At 41.1% G+C, this 21412-nt stretch overlaps 1 protein-coding gene across 1 annotated transcript in view; it reads left to right on the top strand.

Annotated features, from left to right (window-relative positions):
- Nucleotides 1-21412, top strand: part of FAF1 (Fas associated factor 1) — a 165691-nt gene that overhangs the window by 1617 nt on the left and 142662 nt on the right. Inside the window, exon 2 of the mRNA XM_083742411.1 lies at nt 11738-11806. Coding sequence (XP_083598537.1) covers nt 11738-11806 — 69 coding nt within the window. The remainder of the gene's footprint in view (nt 1-11737; nt 11807-21412) is intronic.

Genomic DNA, 21412 nt, shown 5'->3' with positions numbered 1-21412 from the left:
ATTATCATCAGTGAGACTTTTAAAGAACATGAGTGAAATAAGTTACACATAAGTATGTATGCAAGGCTGCTGTTCTGGGCACCCTTACTTGTTGTACATAAGTCCCATGGAACTCACTTCAAAGTGAACCTGCAGTGAATTCGGCTAATTAGGAACAGAAGTCAACTTACGATGGCCAGACACATATGTATACTTCAACATTTTAATGAAAACTCAATGGAAATTGCTTTTTTTGTTGGCTCATAAGAAACCATTATTACATTAATAGAAAACTTACTTGTTTATAACACTAATAATATTTGAGGTCAGTTTTAATATTTACAACACATTAAAATGAACTGTTAAGATCTCATTCTAGAGGATCAGAAAGTTGTTAATTATGTTTGGAAATTTTCAGAAATTCACTGAGCTTGTTGATATTGCCTGTTCTACCTGAGCAGGGAAGTTCTGATCTTGTTGTACCAACTTGGTTCTGAGCTTTTGATTGAAGTCCACATTTACTGTATTTTAAACTTTTATTATATTTTATTAAACATGCATTTTCATGTCTGCTTGTAGAGATGTTCTACAATTGCAGATAATGTCTGCAAGGAATTAAATACTCTGAATAAATGTGTTGACAGCTGTAAAGACAGACACCTTATAAATAGACAGAAAAATCTACCTATATTTAATCTTAGTCTTTGAGCTGGTAAAAATGTGGCATTGTTTGGCAAGCTGCAATCCTCCTCCACATATACAGTACATTGTATTTTTGGATCAGGGTTTAACTAATGTGTCCCAAGCTAGTGTAGGAAGTTTAAAGCTTATTTCCCCTGCTGCAGCTCTAATTTTGTCAGGTATTTAAATGTGATTTAAGAACAACAATGATGAACTCAGAATTGCCTTAATTATAGTTCTGTAGGTTTATAACTTTCTGAGGTCCATAATTTAATAACAATTTATCATATAGGGTTGTTCCATAATGATCTAGTCATTTTAGGCTTTATTAATCCTTAAATCACTGTTTTGTGTAATATTGTTTCAGATATAGTTTACTAGTTCTCAGGACTTATTTGGTAATCATTCTCATTTTTACCGATTGCAAAGGTAAGGATTAATGACTTCCCCAAGGTCACCTGCACTTCAGTCATAATAACCCCTACATAGGTGTAAACTCCATTGACTTCCAAGTATGTGTAACTAGGACTGAAGCCTTCTTCAATCACCCTATGCATAAGTACCTAGGAATAATTCCCATTTAATTCAGTAGGATTTGAATCTGAGTTCTGCAAGTGACCTAAAGTGGGATGTGAATCTAGGTCTTCCAGGTCCTGGTACACTACTTTGCAAGTTGACCACATCAGGGTTTGATCTTATTCTTTGGGTATTATTTTAATATGTATTTTTAGATGGATTACTATGTTTGTACATATTTAAATTGGGATTTGAGTGTTTTGGTTCTACAGCTTCTAGGATTAACACATGACTTTTTTGTCATGCATTATTAAAAAAAAAAACCTCAGGATTCCCATATCTCTTGTTGACTGAACAAAGAATGTGCTGAGTTAATGATGTGGCTTCTACAGCACTCATTTGTAAATAGGGGGACAATCAAAATGCTTTCTTGCTGTTTCTGTTTCATGTCCTTTGTTTAAACAGCTATTTTCACAGTGCAAACCTATACATGTCTACTCATAAGTAACCCCCATTGAGTTCAATGGGAGTTACTCCAAGGTTAGTGTGTAATAGGCGCTGCCTGATAATAGCAGATTGTCTTGTTAGTATTTTTTGTACTACAGTAGGTCTTATTAGTAGGATAATTCATTAAATATATATACTATACTATCTCAGCTATGCATAGACCTCTAATAATTCAAGTGTGGAAGTGTCTTTCCCCACCAGCATATAGGTAATATGATTTTTTTAAAATTGCCAAGTATTTGCTTTTTCTGAATTATCAGTGCAATGATGCTAATTGCAGTATGCAGACATGAATTCTAAACTTGTCCTCTAAAACATGTTTTTCTTCTGTTTCTGGATAACAACTGTCTATGAACTATTTCTAAGCTCAAATAATAGAACGTTGCTATAATGCTAATGGTTTGTACTTTCAACATTTTCTTTCTGCTTATTTGCAGCATGGCAAATGTTACTTTAGGGTGCAGAAACTTACATCTCTGACTCTAGTACTTAAAGTTGTACTTTGAATAAAACTTAAACAATTTGTTCATAAATGTCCAGCACACATCATGATTTTACCATATGATTGCATGCACTTTATTTTCACCTACTTAGGAATAAGTCACATTGAACTCATTGGGACTCACTTCTGAGTAGGCATGCCTAGGATTGCACTGTCAAGATTCTAAATCTAATAAGACATTTCTGAATATACTACTTCATTCCCCCACCCCATTCTGTTGCATTGACTTTAATGAATGAGATTTACACACATATTTAATTCTTCCAATGACATCAGTTGGATGTAAAAAGTTGGTTCATGTTCTTTATCTTTAAAGATTGCTATGGGATTTAGCTTTTGTCAGAGATGTGATTCCCAAAGGGTTTCTACTTAATAATTCACCTCTGTAACTGGCAGATCAGGGAGCGTGGAAAAAGTAGGATCTTGGCCAGCTTTCTTATGATTAGCAGGCATAGATTCCTAGTTTGTTCGTGTTTTGGTTCTGTCCAGTGCTTTCCCCCCCTAAAAACATGTTTAGGGGTACTCTCATTTTGACTCAAGAAAATCACATTTTTATAGGTCAAATCTGGAAAAATAAATACAGTAAATGGACAAAAGTACAAAGATTCACAAAATGTTTAGGGGTATGTGTCCCCCTCCGTCCCTCCAGAAAAAAGCACTGGTTCTGCCCGATTGTGTGGTTTGCATTGGGCTGGTCACCCAAGTCATGTCCCTAAGCACATGACCCATTTAATCTAAACAGCAGGTTGGAATGACCACAAGTGTAATAGCGTCGCTGCAGTTGCTATCCAGTTGAGAGATGTGTTAGTGCAAGATCATCCTGTGCCCCGTGTTTCTGCTTAAAATGTACAAGATACTTTGTAATTCCCCTTTCGGCTGCCTGCCATGTTGGAAATTAAACACACAGGTGGATTTCCTCCCACTTACTGCCATGTTCTTTCAATTTCATTGCTTTTCTTGATGTGGAGAATGATCCATTAAGAGGTAGTCCTGCAAAAGGGTACAGTAAATCAGTAACAAGTCATTTTCACAGTGAGTGCCAAACATCATTTGTAATTCAATGACACTTTGACATGGGTGTCTGCTTTATATAGGGAATATCAAAACAAAGACTTGGATAAAATTAAGGTAGATTAATAATCCAGCATTGCTTTAATTAGCATAGCTTTGTAAATGGTGTATTTCATTATAATCTCTTTTTCTGGCATTTTCTGAGTATGTGCTGCACCTATAGCTTTGTATATTTGGAGGGAACAGGTCTGGCTTGGTCTAAGAGATGCATGCTAGGAAAGCCAACATTGTCACCATCCTTGGCATGGCGATGGCAGTCTGAATATATGGTTTCTGACACTAAACTGGAGCAAGGATGGATGGCATTATGGTAAGAGGCTGAGAAACTCCTATTTAGCAGTTTGGTGTAGGAAGTCAGGAGGTTCAACTGAGATTAAACAAATGGCTGGTTCTGCTTCTCCCTGGTTACTGCAAGTGCTTTTCTGGTTCACTATTTGTCCCAGTTTTTGTAGGGGAGCTCTTGGGGTAAACTTAGATGAACTGCAGCTGTGTGGAACCTCACATTAAAAAAAAAATAACCACACTTTTTTAATTTTAAAAAATGCATTTTTATCAGTCACAGTACAACACTAACTCTCAGCAGTTTATTTTCTGTATGAACTAAATTATCTAGTATTTCTCTAATAAAATTTCTCTAATACTTAATCTTGCCAAAATATTGTTACTGTAAAACAGGAGTTAGCCTGCCCTAATGTCGTGTTCTCTTATGCGCTACCTCTGAAGGGCTCTGTGCAAGTGGTGTTTGGGGCCAGAGGCAAAAGTGGGCAAAACAGGAGATGTGACTTTTACCTTTGTATGGTAAGCTATATTCCAGCCATGCAAAAGTCAGAGGCTTCTGTACACACCATCCAGGCAAGAAAGAGGCATTATAGTTCAAGGTCGCATTCTGGCCTTGTAAAAGCATTCAAAGATGTGTGTGGAGAAGGGCCCAGAGAAAGCTGTAACTTGCCTTGGAGAGAGGGGCTATCGCTTGGGGAGAGGCACGTGTTCAATGGAGATTCTCAAGAGCAGGACAGGATATATAGGCCCAGAGGTTTCCCACCCTTGTTGTAAAGGAACATTGGTCTACTTCAGACATAAGTAAAGCCGGCTGGATCATCCCAGTAGCCCATGCTGTTCTCATAGTGGCCAACCATAGCGGCCAACCAGAACTCCTCAAGCAGGATCTGAGCACAAGAGCAGTCTCCACTCCTGTTGTCTCCATCAATTGGTATTCAGAAGCATTACTACCTCCAGGTGTGGAGGCAGAGCATAACCCCCATGGCTAGTAGTCATCAATAGCTTTCTCCTCCTTAAATTTGTCCAGTTGTCTTTTAAAGCCATCTAAGTTGGTGGCCTTCATTGCCTCCTGTGGTACAGAGTTCCATAGCTTAACTGTGTGCTGCTTTAAGAAGTAAAGCAGGTACATGAATGCCTGCCCTATGTCCACAAGTGTGTTCTGTGATATGTTGGTGGCTTTGTTGTCATCCTATGTAAAAACCATTTGATGATTCTTATCTTAGATCATTGTTTTCTGTGGTGTTGGTAAGCACCAGATCTGTTTTTGCTTTTTAAAAAATGTGTTATATGTACCACTATAAGCTTTAAGTTGAAATTATTTTGGGGGGGAGGGGTCCCCCTCTTGAACAGGATCCATTTTCATTCTGCTGGATCTGACTGTTTACCCAAAGATGTGTACATATTTCCTGTCTACCTGGGAATGGAGTGGCACAGTGGAGGGGATGGGCCACTTCCCTAAAATCTGAAATGTGCTCACAGGCCCCCAAAGGCTAGTGGCCCCTTAGATCAATTGACTATGCATTGCCTCCTTCCCCAACTGTAGCCCTCTTCTTTAGATGGTCAGAATGAACATGTGATGGGGCTCTTATGCATGAATAGGCTAGCTCCACTTAGATGCTGATGTGTGCATTAGCTCTGCTCTCTGGGCAACACACGATCACCATTAGTCTGAGAGCAGGGGGTTACATGCTTGCATTCCTGTGTGTAGAACCAGCTTCACATTGATCCCAGTCACATGTCCTATGGGGCATGGCCAATGCATGTGCACCAAGGAAGGAGTTAGAAGATGTCATGTTGGGAATTAATTCTTAGCTTTGGCACACCTGCTGAAAAGGGCCTCTTTCTTGTCCCCATTCATTGCAGTTAGAGGCAAAGGCTGTTCTTTAAATTTGTTTGTTTCAGGCTCTTCAGGGTTTCAGAGGCCACTACCACCACATTAAAAATTGTGGCAATGGTGTGTTGTGTATGTTCCATGCACAGCTCCAACTAGGATGGCTATTTGCACGCCGCCCCCAAAAAAGAAAAAGAATAAGGAATAAATGTATTGCCCCCTCAAAGAGGACATGGATTAGCATGAAATGCATACCTGCACAGAAGTACATTTCATCATGGTGCAGAAGACTGCAATCAGATGGCCTCTGTTTCTTGTGCTTTCTAGGTGTCTATTAACTCTTGATGAGCAGCTTTAAGGCTCCTGCTCTGCTTCCTGATGGTTCTTTATCTTTAAACCAGATTAGGACCAGTCAGCCCTTTGAATAGAGGACACCTTCAAATAGAGGACAGTTCCCTGTAAAATAAGACACTTGGCCGCCCTAGAGCCAACAATATTATATGCATGTATGAATAAACTCAAAAATCAGGGAGAGAACAAAGCTTTTGTTTCTGGCTGAGCCCTAAAGCTTCCTTGCTAAATTACAGCAAATGTGATGGTATGCCTGTTCCCATACCACATGTGATGTCGTGTAGTAGATGCTTGTCTACAGAGGTTCATGCCACAATCAGTGTTGTTAAGGAGAAAAGAATTGTTTGTTTCTGGCAACAGATTACCACAGCTATTCTCCTAAAACCAGTGCAAAGATAGGTATTTAGGGCAAATAGTTCACCAAAGCAGAAGTTTAGCTGGAAGCTTCCTTCTCCCCTTTTATTATCATTATTTCTTGACTGTGTTGACGCAATTAGCTGTGACTTTAGGAATGTAGGGGTTCCCTTTCCTTTGTATGGGATTTAATGACTCTGCAGGAGCAGTTGATTGATGAATTGTTATTGTTGTGAAAAGAATGCTGCTCGCTGCAACAGCACCTTGTATTATGTGTCATATCTTCACATCTAGTAAGAGGCACTTTGATTGTCTTCTCATGATACATCACAACCTTTGAAATTTTCCTTCCAAACCGATAGTCAAATGACAGTGCTAACTTGGTGGCATTTCTGTCACCCAATAGGACTGGAGAGTATTCCTGTAAACCAGATTATGCTTGCTTCAGTTCTGCCTATATTTCATGTGACAAATTTTAGGCGACGTTGTTGTGCTACACGGCATGAGTATAGGTTGCTGAGAAAGTGGCCGAATCTACTTTAAAAAATATTAATATGTTAAGTAAGGGCTTGTTGTTGTTGTTGTTTAGTCGTTTAGTCGTGTCCGACTCTTCGTGACCCCATGGACCAGAGAACGCCAGGCACCTCTGTCCTCCACTGCCTCCCGCAGTTTGGTCAAACTCATGCTGGTAACCTCGAAAACACTATCCAACCATCTCGTCCTCTGCCGTCCCCTTCTCCTTGTGCCCTCCATCTTTCCCAACATCAGGGTCTTCTCCAGGGAGTCTTCTCTTCTCATGAGGTGGCCAAAGTACTGGAGCCTCAGCTTCACAATCTGTCCTAAGTAAGGGCACTGTGCTTGAAAAGAACCCATTTCTCCAGCCCCTTCCATTTATGGGGAGTATTGCTCCATTAAATCATTCACTAAGAATTAATCACTAATCAGATACTATATGCTATAGGAAGACCAGGTTGAATGAAAAGCTGACTCCAGTCCTCTTTCTCTACATTGCCCAGGTTAAGTGGGATGTCAAAACACCAAAAATCACTTGATGCAGTATTTCAAACTTTTTTTAAAAAATGTTCTTTTTATTCATTTTTATTTTAAAAGAAAAATAAATTTTGCATTGATCCATTACATACAAAATCTGCATTCGTTTCATATATTTACCTAAATAATATTCCTTATTAATTCCTTACTACTGTACTCTGGTAGCTGTACCCTCTTCCATGCTTTCAACAGAAACATTAGGAATACAGTGTTATAAAGAAAAGTGCTTTCAGTCTAAAACGGGAAGGGCAAGATTTGATTATCTCACCTAAGGTGCTTAGGTCCCCTGCATATTGGAGGAAGGGTAATATTATAGTGCAGTCCAGACCCCAGATATGCATAAAGGAGTGAGTTTGGGCTGAGCTGGAGTGACTGCCTCATCCCAGCTCAGCCAGGGATATGCCAATGTTAAGTCACTCAGTGTGTTTGAGCTGGGTTATACTGGCTCAGCCAGCGGGTCTTAAACTGGTGGAACTCCTCAAAAAGGGGTGTGGCATGGCAGGACAGAGTAAGGGGAGACATCTTTTAGCTCAGTCTTGTGACCTGGCAACATAGCTGTTAATGTTTCCCTTTTTAAAAGGGAAATTCCCTTATTCCGAATAGGATTCCTCGCAAGAAAAGGAGAAAGTTGACAGCTATGCCTGGCAACCTATTGGAACTCAGGGTGGTATAAGTCAAACTCTATTTTAAAGACTTGTTTCCCCTCTGTTAGACTTGGGTTAGCTCAGCTGGAGGTAGCAGCGCTGCTGCTGAACCCACTTTGAAATAGGGGTATTTTATGCCAGCTTAATTTAAATTGGTGTTCATTCCAATAGCTTCCTGCACTTAGGATTGTTCTGTTAGCCTCACTCCATCACAGAGATGTATTTATCGTCCACTGAGAAGGTTTAATGGCATGGAAACTTCAGCTACTGCCCTCAGTCCCCAAACACCACAGGTAGGTTACTCTGCTCTTGTTCCTGACACTCTGAAGGGCTGCTCTACACTGTCTTGGTGTGTTCCTTTTTTTGACATCTAGAGCTGATGCTTGAACTTTCCTATTGAATTTTGCACTGGTAAAGACCTGTTATGATTGTAGCAGCATCTCAAAGAGCAAATTTGTGATGAAATAGTAGTGCGAACACAGCCTCAAATAGAAGCTTTCAGAGGTATAGCTGTAGGATTCTTTGTAATGAAGCAACTGGTTTGAATACATTTAAGAGTGCCCCCTGAATAACAGACACTAATTCAAAGCAATTCTGCTTCTTTATAAAATATTTTCCCTTGCTCTTACAAAGAGGATGTGCATATGGAGAGCATCAGTTCAGCATGGTGCTTGGTTTTTATTTAATCAGCTTCTGCTTCTTATTTTCTAATGGAAAAGTTGCAGTTGGGAGTTATGAGAATTCCATTGCAAACGGCAATATAAATACCAAGTATAAGCGGCACTCTTAAATACGGTTTTATGAAGATTCGTTGTTAATGAAGAGCGACTGAAGGGTAATGAACATCTGTTTCTTTGCCAACACACTTCTGAATCCTATTCAGTAGAAGAAATGCAAGTTGTTGCTGGAAAGAGCTTTTTTTAAAAAATATAATGCATTTTCAAATACTACAGGAGCAGGTGGTTGAGAAGTGCAGTGATCGCCTTTTGCTTCTAACTATATTCAGGCTTTAAGCCTGTGCACACATACATGAGAGAAAGACCCACTGAATGCAGTGGAACTTAGCTTCTTAGTAAGCACTAATAATAATAATAATAATAATAATTTATTATTTATACCCCGCCCATCTGGCTGGGCCTCCCCAGCCACTCTGGGCGGCTTCCATAAAAACCAAAAATACAGTAAAATATCACACGTTAAAAACTTCCCTGAACAGGGCTGCCTTAAGATGTCTTCTGAATGTCAGGTAGTTGTTTATCGCTTTGACATCTGCTGGAAGGGCATTCCACAGGGTGGGCGCCACTACCGAGAAGGCCCTCTGCCTGGTTCCCTGTAGCTTCGCTTCTCGCAATGAGGGAACCGCCAGAAGGCCCTCAGCGCTGGACCTCAGCGTCCGGGCAGAATGATGGGGGTGGAGACACTCCTAAAGGTATACTGGACCGAGGCCGTTTAGGGCTTTAAAGGTCAGCACCAACACTTTGAATTGTGCTCGGAAACATACTGGGAGCCAATGTAGGTCTTTCAAGACCGGTGTTATATGGTCTCGGCGGCCGCTCCCAGTCACCAGTCTAGCTGCCGCATTCTGGATTAGTTGTAGTTTCCGAGTCACCTTCAAAGGTAGCCCCACATAGAGTGCATTGCAGTAGTCCAAGCGGGAGATAACCAGAGCATGCACCACTCTGGCGAGACAGTCCGCAGGCAGATAGGGTCTCAGCCTACGTACCAGATGGAGCTGGTAAACAGCTGTCCTGGACACAGATTTGACCTGTGCCTCCATGGACAGCTGTGAGTCCAAAATGACTCCCAGGCTGCGCACCTGGTCCTTCAGGGGCACAGTTACCCCATTCAGGACCAGGGAATCCTCCACACCTGCCCGCCTCCTGTCCCCCAGAAATAGTACTTCTGTCTTGTCAGGATTCAACCTCAATCTGTTAGCCGCCATCCATCCTCCAACCGCCTCCAGACACTCACACAGGACCTTCACTGCCCTCACTGGTTCTGATTTAAAAGAGAGGTAGAGCTGGGTATCATCCGCATACTGATGAACACCCAGCCCAAACCTCCTGATGATCTCTCCCAGCGGCTGCATGTAAATGTTGAAAAGCATGGGGGAGAGGACAGAACCCTGAGGCACCCCACAAGTGAGAGCCCAGGGGTCTGAACACTCATCCCCCACCACCACTTTCTGAACACTGCCCAGGAGGAAGGAGCGGAACCACTGTAGGACAGTGCCCCCAGCTCCCAGCCCCTCAAGACGGTCCAGAAGGATGTTATGGTCGATGGTATCAAACGCCGCTGAGAGATCCAGTAGAACTAGGAAACAGCTCTCACCTTTGTCCCTAGCCCGCCGGAGATCATCAACCAGTGCGACCAAGGCAGTTTCAGTCCCATGATGAGGCCTGAATCCCGACTGGAAGGGATCCAAATGGTCCGCTTCTTCCAGGCGTGCCTGGAGTTGTTCGGCAACCGCTCGCTCTATCACCTTGCCCAAGAATGGAAGATTTGAGACTGGGCGATAGTTGGCCATTGTGGCCGCATCTAAAGATGGTTTTTTAAGAAGCGGTTTAATAACCGCCTCTTTCAGTGGGTCTGGGAAGGCTCCCTCATGGAGGGAAGCATTCACCACCCCACGAAGCCCATCGCCCAGTCCTTCCCGGCTAGCTTTTATAAGCCAGGATGGGCAAGGATCCAGGAGACAGGTGGATCAGGTTTTCAGGTTTTCTCAACCTTGGCCCTCCAGAGGTTTTTGGCCTACAACTCCCATGATTCCTAGCTAGCAGGACCAGTGGTCAGGATGCTGGGAATTGTTAGTCTCAAAACATCTGGAGGGCTGAGGTTGAGGAAGCCTGATATAATTGCTCTGTCAGTGTAATTTGAAATTTTCTTCCCATGTTTTTCTTTCAAATAAGGAGAGTGAACCAGTTAATTATGCTTTATGGGTTTCATAAAGGCACATAACAAGTCAGAGGAAACATGGGAAAATGTTGAAGAAAACTTAATCCTATGTCCTCTGTGTGTGGTGTGGTGTAGTGGTTAAGAGCGGTGGACTCGTAATCTGGTGAACTGGGTTCGCTTCCCCGCTCCTCCACATGCAGCTGCTGGGTGACCTTGGGCTAGTCACACTTCTCTGAAGTCTCTCAGCCCCACTCACCTCACAGAGTGTTTGTTGTGGGGGAGGAAGGGAAAGGAGTTTGTTAGCCGCTTTGAGACTCCTTCGGGTAGTGGATAAAGCGGGATATCAAATCCAAACTCTTCTACTCTTCTTCTTCTCTTCTTCCATCCAGGAGGCCCGGTTCTTTCAGTATAGTTCTCCTAAGAGTGATGGAAAGAACTGCTATTTTCTGTTTGTTTCTTGAGAATGATTTTTTTTTAAAAAATTATCCACTTCTAATTTTGTTGGCCTCTTTGAATGCCTAATGTAGAAAGATGGGGTATACATCTGAGAAATGAATACTGGAGATTCTTTTAGTTGCATATGCCAAGATTTGCCTTTCATGGAGGGAGGGGGATTCTTTACCCTCCACCGTCACTTATTGTATAGTACTATTTGCGGAAAATAACATCTAGGAGCTTCCTGATCTTAGACAAGCCCATCATAGGAAAGATGCATCCTGGTTGCTAGGGAAAAAGAAAGGACAAGCTAAAGAGATCCCAAAGACTAGAAAATGAGATGTAAACAGGAAAATTGCACTAAAGGGGGGTGGGGACAGCAACTGTTTAGGGTCCCAGGGATTCCTGTTGCCTGGTGTCCAAACAGCTCACTTATCAGTCAAAGCTCTGACTTCATTCATTGCCTGAAAACAGTGATAAGTTGGAGCAGCCAAGCTGGCTCATTTCATAGAAATTTCAAGGCTTTCATGGGTGTCATGGTGGTTCCTGAGTTGGTGACCGCTGTCTTATTTTAATGTTTAAAGAATTAATACTTGAGAGATTTCTTCAGCTGAACCCTTTTATTTATTTTTTTCATTTTAGGCATGTACTGGTATAGAAAATATTGATGAAGCTATCACCTTACTTGAACAAAATAACTGGGATTTAGTGGTAAGTACTGTTTTTTACTGGTCGTAGAGAGCCAGAACAAAACTTGTTGCCAGTCAGCTATTAATTTCATGATCACCATGCATCTGTCCAGTAGTGCATGGTGCAGTGGGTTTATGCTGCTTACCTGACCTCCTTCTGACTGTGTTGCTGCTGTAAACTGGGTCAGAGAGGGGAGGGGTGAGGTGTGCATGGTGCAAACACCCTAGTGGAATCAATGTGATTCTGTGGCTGGCATGTTTGGCCCACGTCAGCTTCGCCATTACCTTGCCCCTCCCCCTCTGTGGACATCAGTATTGCTTACTAATTTTGATGCTGTGCTCCTCATAGTAAACCACGAGTAGTGTTTATTTAGTTTGGATCAGGTATTGAATGATACCGTGCTTTCATACTAGTCTCAGTACTGACACTCCACAGCTCAACCAAGTGCAATATTGAATCTGCTTGGCGACCCTTACAATATGTTGACCACCCCCCAGGTCCTTAAGCAAAGTTTCTAGAATGGCTGAGGTTATGATTGAACAAATTAATGTTAACACCAGGTTCTTCAGGTATATAGTGAAGGACGATTTGTTTGGCAAATGCAGGGGTAAAAAGCTAGTATTTTGAGAGGGTCAGTAAGCACCTATTTGCATTTGAAGTTCCAGCAAATCTTTTGCAAAATTCCTTACCGAAATGTCTCAGAGCTACCTTACCTTTCCAATAAAGGGAAGGCATTTTCATGGGTTAGTGTAAGGTTAAAAAAATGAGAAACAGGGAGTGGGTATAACACATCACACATTACAATGGCATCATAAAGGTGAAAAGGCCCAGCTGGTTTGTATTAGGATCTGTATTCTTTAAACTTTCGTTGAGATCCTGGAAATAACAGCAAAACATACAAATGTACAGTAGAAATATATGAAATTAAAGGGAGAAGAATTGACTCCAGACAGTTGATTTTGGTTTCGTTCAGTTAGCTCTGTGCTGGATCCAAGCTAAGGGCAGTATCCAACAAAGTAGATCTGGGTTTCAAGGGTTTCAGTTTACATAATAGGACTTCCCTCCCTCTCCTCTTGTTGTGCCCCATGTAAATTGCTGCATCAGGTATTTAATTTTTCCTTTCAAGAACACTGATTTTGTGACCTACTTTTGTTGTATTTCCCCCACCATAGAATTAAGATGTAGCAACTTGTTCAGTGTTCCTCAGACTGTGTGATGGGACCACCAGAGGGGCTTAACACTGCAGCCTGCCCAATGCCGCCTCACTTGAACATCCTGCTCCCAACTGCTACACCATGAGCAGTGTATAGCTACATGTGGGAGCAGGAGTAGGTTAGAGAGTTGTCCTGTAGCATGCAAAATTGGAAAGGAGCCAGGAGAGAGGAAATGGACAGCAGTGATTACAACAGCTATCTGAGTGTGAGGAAGGAAAATGGGGATGGGGATGGTCACACTGAGGGTGAGGAGGAGAAGATGCACCCTGGGGTGATGCTATGCCTTTGGGCTTTCTCATTCATACTCCCACACCCCAGGCTTCCTCCTGACTCAAGAGGTCTTTCCTGGCTGACTGAAGGTGATAGTTTCTTCCTCCCCCTTAGAAGAAAAACCTGGTATTGAGGAACTGCCAGAATTTGGATTGTCAGTGTGTGCAACTGCATGCCCATGTAGGGTGGGTGAGTAGGAGAAAGTGCCACTGAATAAAGATGGCAGTAGATTAAGGGGTTGAAGAAGGAGAGAAGCAAAGATCTTCCTTTTTTGAAAGGAAAATGCTAGAGGACGCTATGAAGAAAAGCAGAAAGAGATAATTAAAAAAACCCAAAACAGCTGGAAATTGAGAGGAAGAAGGGATGTTGTTACAGGAAGAAGAGGTTGAGTGGGCAGATTGGAGTATGGATGAAATAACCTGTACCCTCTCCACTCCTTCCAAACTATCTGTCCATGTATGAAAGGAGAAGGGAAGATGAAGTGAGAGGAAATGGTTAAAAATTATTGGAGAGGCATATGTGGGGGCGGGGATAGAAAATAAATAGCCATTTCCAGTTAGATCCTCTGAATCAGCAAGTTCTACCTAAAATGGGTAGGTTGAGTCATGATAATTTCAGACCTAATTCCAGAACCTGAGGAAAGCACTACTATGGAGCTCAAGAGTCCCAAGGAAATTGCTATGGGAAAGTTATTAATTTCCAAAGAGGGTTTAAGTATCAGTAAAAGAAAATAGCACTAGTTGTCAGCTGTTCATACCAAACTCCATCTCCATCTGCCACCATTTTGTGGCTGTCTTTGCCCCTGCACTGCCATTTTGTGACTAGTGGGCTTCAGTTATTCTCAATCTTCTCAAATGTGCCCTGGAGTTTGAGAACCCCTGATGTAGCTCTTCATTTCGCCCTAGTATTTCAGATGTGTGCTTCTTGGCTTTGTTATTCTCAGTTTGAGAAATACTTGACACTGAATTTGCACGCTTCATATTGCAAACTGGTTAACTTTATTTGTAGGAAGGACTATTTTTCTGCCTCAGGGAGAGTTGTACAACTTAAAGTTGTTGGTTTTTTACTTGTGCAGTTAATCCTGTAATAAAGTATTGTCTGGATCAGTTTGATTGTGCTTTAGGAATTAAGAGCATTTTCTAGTGAAAAGACCTTGCCATGTTGGTAAGTAAAAGTTTCCCTTTTGCTATCTGGTTATTCAAGTCAATGGAGGTTAATGAAAGCTGTGGTATTGCTAAAACTTGAGGCAACTCATAAAATATAGTCAACTTTATATCCTTTTCACTTGCTTTCCATTTTTGTGGTCTTTGGCAAGTCAGTGTTCTGTGTTTTCAAACTCATTTTTACAACCATGAGGGACAAAAAGTAGAGAGTTTCAGGATTTTATCAAAAAGCACCAGGATACACAAAATGGCCCTTCAGGGCCTTGGTAGCCTGCTGGCTGCATGTTGGCCACTTTTCATATGATCTGCTATACTTGTTTTCACTGTATTTATCTCTGGTAGAAAAGTAAATGCTATTTCATATTAATGTGAATTTAGCCTCCATCTACCCATTTGCAAAGAACATCGTTTCATTGTAGAAGCTCCGCAAATGGTTATGATTATCTCGGTTTTAAGCATACATTCTCTAAAACGTACATTTCAACATTTGCTGAAATGTCTGCTTTACTGCTATATTTAACTTCTTTATCCTTTTTGCTGGCAGTGGTTCAAAGCAACCATGTCTTTGCAGTAAAGCCAGTGGTTTAGCACACCTGTTAATGTGATGGCTTGCAGCTCCTCCTGTATGTTGTTTCTAAGGATCAGAAGACAGAAACTGCTCTGTGCCTTGTTTTTATAATACTTCAGTTTCATAACTTTAATAATTTTATGGACAGCCTAATAATAATATTCACTCCTTTTGAAAATGGAAAAATGGAGAGGTCTCCTCTTAGAAACTAGCACATTAGAGAGGTTAGATAAATCCTGCGTATAAAGAAGCCACTGTTTAAAATGTTCTTTTTTTCATTTTTGGAAAAAAATAATGAACAAATTCATAGGGCTGAAAGTCCACATAGCAAAAGGGAAGCTTTTAATTAATTTTCCCCCATTCCTAGAGACAGTTTGACCAGGTGTCTCTAAAGCACTCCATGGCATTCTCAGATCAAATTTTAACTTTTATCTCTCACCTGGATAATCTCTCCACTCAGATGTGTATGGCTATTTGATATCTTAAGAGAATTTGAAGAAGGTTGGGTTGACCTACCAGTCCAGTGAGTCATGGAAGTGACTTCTGAAGTCTGGTATTTACGAGGGACTAGACATATCAGGCACCCTAAAGATGCTCATCTTCATCCAGCAAGAGAAATCTACACATGGAAGCAGGCCTCTACTTCTGCAGCCAATATGGTTGCAGATGTGCATTTGTAGCATATCTTGCAGTTTTCATCCAGGTCCTGCTTAATCTGTTTGAGGTCATGTTTTGACGTGAAATATTCTATTCATTATTACGTTTATATACCAATTTTCATACAAGGATTTCAGAAGTACATGGTTATCCCTCTCCCCATTTTATCCTTGCAACAGCATTATGAGATAAGTTAGGTGACTGGCCGATGGTGGGTTTTATGGTCGAGCGAGGATTTGAACCTTGTTCTCCCAGTTCCAGCACTGTAACCACTACAACACACTGTGTTTGGTTTAAACGCATATGATAAATTTGTTGTAATACTAATATGCCACCCCCCCAACAAAAATCTCATTAAAAATGAAGTTTTTGAGACATTTTTAATGAAATTTGCCAAATCTACACTTCCGACATGGGTTGCCATATGTCCGGATTTTCCTGGACATTTGCAGAGATTTCTGCCCAGACACTGTTTACCACCACCGAATCCCAGCTGTGTCCAGGAAATTCTGGATGATGGCAACCCTAGCTAGAAGTCATGTTAATGTAGACCTTGAAGAAGAAAACACAGGAAATTCACATACCCAAATTCTGTATCATGGGAGTTCTGCTGTATCAAGACATAAAAACGGGCATCTTTTTAAAATACACAGTTCATATTGTGAAGAGGACAGTTTTGAGTCGATGAAAACACAAAAGAAACCTGGGCAAACTGAAAGCAGTTAGTCATATTGAAAGAGACAAGACTCATATTTCTCTCTAACCACAAGAATATTAATGTTCTGTGACATGGCCTGTGTGCATTGTGTGATGCCATGCAGATGCAGAATTTGGTATGGTTAGTGATAAATCAACAACTTGAAAAGATTTGTTTTATTAAAAATGAAAAAAGCAAGTCATTAGTCCTTATAGCCATTAATATCGGTTTTCCAGAATATGGGTTGCTAGTCAAACTTCAGAAGCCAGCAAGGGATGTTTAGGCAGGATTTTTAGAGTGAACTTTTGCATAATATTTTGCCCTCTCCATTGCTATCAAATGGGAATAAATTATGCAAGTTCACAAATATATCCACTTTTAGAAACTTACAGAATTTAAGAAGCAGGGCTCTTACAGTCTTAATTTGTATAGTCACTGGCTTGAATCCAATGGACTTGCTCCATTTTGTAAGGTGCTTTCACTTGTACATGGTCTGTCTCTGAATTTAGCTGCTGCAGTCTTGCTGAATGCCTTTCCAGAGACTTCCCTTGGCCTTTTTGGGGTGCAGAAGAGAATATGGCAAGCCCCAGAATTCTTAAGGACTCAAGCAGCAGAATTTACAAAAAAAAACACCTTTAATAATAATAACAACTGGTTGTAAATGTAAAATGTTGCTATATATTCTTGGAATGTGGCCCTGTGTGTTTAAGGACAAATTAAACAGGCACACATGTGAGGTGAAGTTGTCTTTGCTTCTGCACTCTAGTCATCCAGCCGCCAGGTAACAGAGTTTCCCAAGGAAGGTTGGAGAACAATTCAAACAGGCTCCAGATTTTAATTGTTTTTACTTGATTCAGACTTTGTTGTTTGAAATGTGCTTATGAACTTTTCTGGAGTGTTTGTTTCTTTTGCTGTTACAAGGAAAGAAGAGGGGCAAACAATTCCCAACATTTGGGGCAAGTCCAGGGCTTTTTTTCAGCCTGAACTCAGTTCCGGCATTTCTCAGGTGGGCAGCATTACTATTACAGTGGTACCTCGGGTTACATACGCTTCAGGTTACATACGCTTCAGGTTACAGACTCCGCTAACCCAGAAATATTACCTCGGGTTAAGAACTTTGCTTCAGGATGAGAACAGAAATTGTGCTCCGGTGGCGCGGCAGCAGCAGGAGGTCCCATTAGCTAAAGTGGTGCTTCAGGTTAAGAACAGTTTCAGGTTAAGAACAGACCTCCGGAACGAATTAAGTACTAAACCCGAGGTATCACTGTATAAGGGAACAAGGGAGGTGTTCATGGTGAGTTCTGGCACCTATTTTTCTAGAAAAATAGCACTTAGCAAGTCTATAAAGAAGTCCAGTTTCAGTATATATTGTTTTGTGAAGCTTTCGAGTGCTAGAATGTAGAGCTTGCTAGGTCACACCGTAAGTTTTGATGTCCTCATAAAGCACTTAGTAATAAGGTCCATCAAGTTTTATGTAAGGTATGGTCTATCTCCTCTGTCTTTATGTGAAATGGTTTATGACTTGGCTAGCCATGCAAGTACACTTTGGCAATTATGTAGGGTTTTGTTTTGTTTTGGGGGGCATTTGAAAGGAACTGCAGACAACTCTCCTATGCCTTTTGCATTTTTTACTTAAACGTTCAAAATCCAGTTCAGAATTGGTGCCTTACTCATTGTTGTATAAGTTTTATTGGAAAAAGATACAATCACTTTCCTGAAAACGTATGAATTTTCTTAAATCAGAAATGCCCCACATGCTCTGGAGAACCTTGTAAGAATGCTGTGAACACAGTTGCTTTCCCCTCTTGGTCCCAGAAGCTGGAGTGGGGATATACAGTGCTGACTCTGAACATGGAGCTTCTATTTTGTAATCATGTCTGTCGTCATTGCATCACCATTTTTTCTAATAGGGTTTCTGTACTGTTAATAGGTACATGAGAGAGAAATTCAGAAGATGAAACTGTTCAGTTTTCCAGCTGTGATGGAAGACATTTCATTCACTCGTTAAATCCACAGCCCCTGACCCGCAATTAGCAAAGGCAATTGTTTTGCCAGAAAAAGTTGACAATTCCAATACCTCATTGAGAACTGGCAATATCTGTAACTCCCCTGTCCTCAAAGTGAAGTGTTTATCAGTGAATTACTATGAAATGCATTGTGTGGTTATTTCCTGCAGTCAGAATCTGGAGACATTGGAGACACCAGTAGCATTCACAAGTGCACAATGCTAGGTGCCTAGTATTGCTTGTTGGATCTGACTTAAAGTATCAATATGCCTTTCTAATTTTGTTGTTGTTATGTTTGAATCTCAAGCTTTATTTAATTTTCCCCCAAGGTGTGCTTAGGAAAATATAATGCAATCAGGGTGCCGGAAGCATTTATTTTTGCCACCTAACTTCTTTCTTGCCATTAAATCACATATTCTGTTAGTATGTGGCCTACAATATACAGTATTAGAACAGAGGTAGGAGTTTGGTTAGGCTTGGTGTCAACGTTATGAAAGTAATGTAAGCAGCATGTGCAACCTTATCTAAATAGTAGTTGAAATTTCATTACCGCAGTAATGAGCTCTTTCGACTTCTATTATCCTTGCACAGCTGCCAACCAGAAATGCAGAGTCATCAAGTGAGCAGCGAGGCTAATAAATGTCAATTTCTTTTTATGAAGAAGCTACTCTATTTCTTGTAATAGAGAGTTCTTTGTATTCACAGTCCACACAAAAGGCAGCACCTGAGAGTACAGAAATACTTGGCAGTCTCTAACCAATATCCCTCCCCCTTCTCGTTTAGCGTTTCTCATCACAAATTCATATTTTTGGTGTACTAAGCTTAAATCTTGATTATGAAACTTTTGATACTTTAGTATATACAAATATAAAGTCCAATTTTAATATTAAATATTGTTAAAAACTTTAGTGTTCAAATCTCAAATCAGAAACAAAATAATTATGGTGGGTTGCTTGGCTGATTTTAAAAAAGAATTCATAGCCATAAGTAGCTTTTTGGAATGTGGTTTTCCTAAATGGTCCAGTTGGCATGTAACACTAAGCCAAACCATGGCTTAGCACAAACAACCAATTGTACAGGTCCCTGGAACAAAGATCACAGCCACAACACTCCTCCCCCGATCCAGCTGCTGTTGTTGTACCCATGACTAAGTCATGGTTTGGCTTAATGTTGTACCTGAACCTGGGTTTGTGGTTTGACTCATACCACAGAAACCATGAGCAGTAAACAAAGAATGAGCTTTAGCATAGCATGTGAACTGGATATATGAAAGCTTTGCTTAAATTCTAAATTATTATTGCTGCCTGCAAGTTCATAGCTCTCTTTTCTCAAAGGTTTTAGCTTACAGCAACAGAAACATGGTACTTTTCAATGATAAAATTATGTGGCAATTCATTAACCTTCTAGTCAATAAGTTTTACTTTTCAGAGGACACATATAGGATTGCACTGTTAGTTCTTGGGATAGGAGTGATGCAGTGTGGGTTTATTGCATATCAGACCTGTAACATTATATGGATTTTGCAAGCACTTGGCACCTGGGTGTAAGGCTGAGGCTGCAATCACAGGCCTATTTACTTCAAATGAACTCCTATTGAAATCAGTGGGACAGTTCCAAGTAATGTTCAGGCTCCCACTCAAAACACACAGGCAGAGGCTGTTATTTGTAAGAAAGAGATTTTTATTCGGGCAAGTACAGGGTCAGCAGCAGACACAGTGCTCAGGAGTCATGATTCAAGAGTAGGGCAAGAAGTTCAGAACTGGATGGAAGCAACAAAGATGTCCCAACAGGTTTTCCCACCCCTCCCTCCAAACCATTAACCATGAGGCATGGTCTGCTCACCTGCAAGACTCTCTCACACTGTGGGAATGTCAAGCTTGCAAGCGAACATTCTGTTGGGGGTGAGTGGGTGTCCTCTCACCTGTGAAGGCAGTTCCTGGTTCTAGGTGACAAAGCTGCACTTTCCTGTTCAGACACCACCTGCTCATCTCCATTGACTGATTAAAGTCCTCCCCAGCCTCCACTGAGGCTCTCCGCTCTATAGAGCCTCAGAGGTCAGAGCCATCTTCCCTTCTTCCTTTTCCAAGGTGACTGACATTAAAGGTGTGGGATCCCCCATAATCCAACCCAGGGCCACACAGTTCATCTCTCACGTCTGTTTCTTTCTCCTTCTCTTTCTGGGGCTGCTAATCCAAGCCCAAGCCTGACAGTGCTGTGGGGCTCATGACAAGTAAACCCAGTGAGAATTGGGCTGTAAGTCTCAAGTTTCTTCAGGAGTAAAAATCGGAAGGAGTAGCTGGTGTGCCATGGCACTTACACAGGTCACAAATGGTATGTTTTCCATGATAGTAGGTTCCAGAGCTGTTACCTCAGTGGCCATTCCATCTGGTTATGAAACATTTATGTCATTACGAAGAACTGGAACCTGAATATGTTTGCTTTCTCATTGCTTTTCTATCCTCTTTACATTAAAAGCCTGCAGACATGGCCTGTTTTCTTAATTTTTGTACAGCACCTAGAAAAAAGTAGTAGCAGCAGTAGTGATGATGATGATGATGGTAATTAGATTTTGCAAAAGGATCTTGGAACATACTGGGGAGTATCCAATGGTGTGGAATCTGCTTCCATTTGTGTCGTGAGACTTTCCCTTCTCCCTCCCACATGCCCCCCAGGCCTGCTCTGGAGTGTTGGGGAAATGTCAGGGCAGATTTGGGAGTGCATGAAGGCTGCAGACGAAGGAGAAATCTGTAACTCCAATGCTGGATAATAATACCCACTGTATTGTGATGTATGTTTGCTCTGAAAGCATTAAATATATATATTTTTTAATTTCTCAAGAACATTGGCCTTTTACATAGAAGAGGATTCTGAAATATGTGGCACAGGCCACTGCATTTCAAAACAGTGCAGCCATTGCTTTGCTTTGGTCTGAATGGAACAAATGTTGTCATTTTCATGGTAAAAAAAAAAAGAGTATGTGCCTTTGCATTTGCAGTTGGAAGACTTTGATGTTTTAAGCCTTGAAGTCTGACTAAAGCTTTCAGTAATAGAT

This window comes from Podarcis gaigeae (assembly GCF_964106915.1).
Source record: "Podarcis gaigeae genome assembly, chromosome: 6".
NCBI lineage: Eukaryota > Metazoa > Chordata > Lepidosauria > Squamata > Lacertidae > Podarcis > Podarcis gaigeae.
The sequence above is the reverse complement of the archived record's forward strand: the minus strand, read 5'-3'. Positions and strand labels throughout refer to the sequence as shown.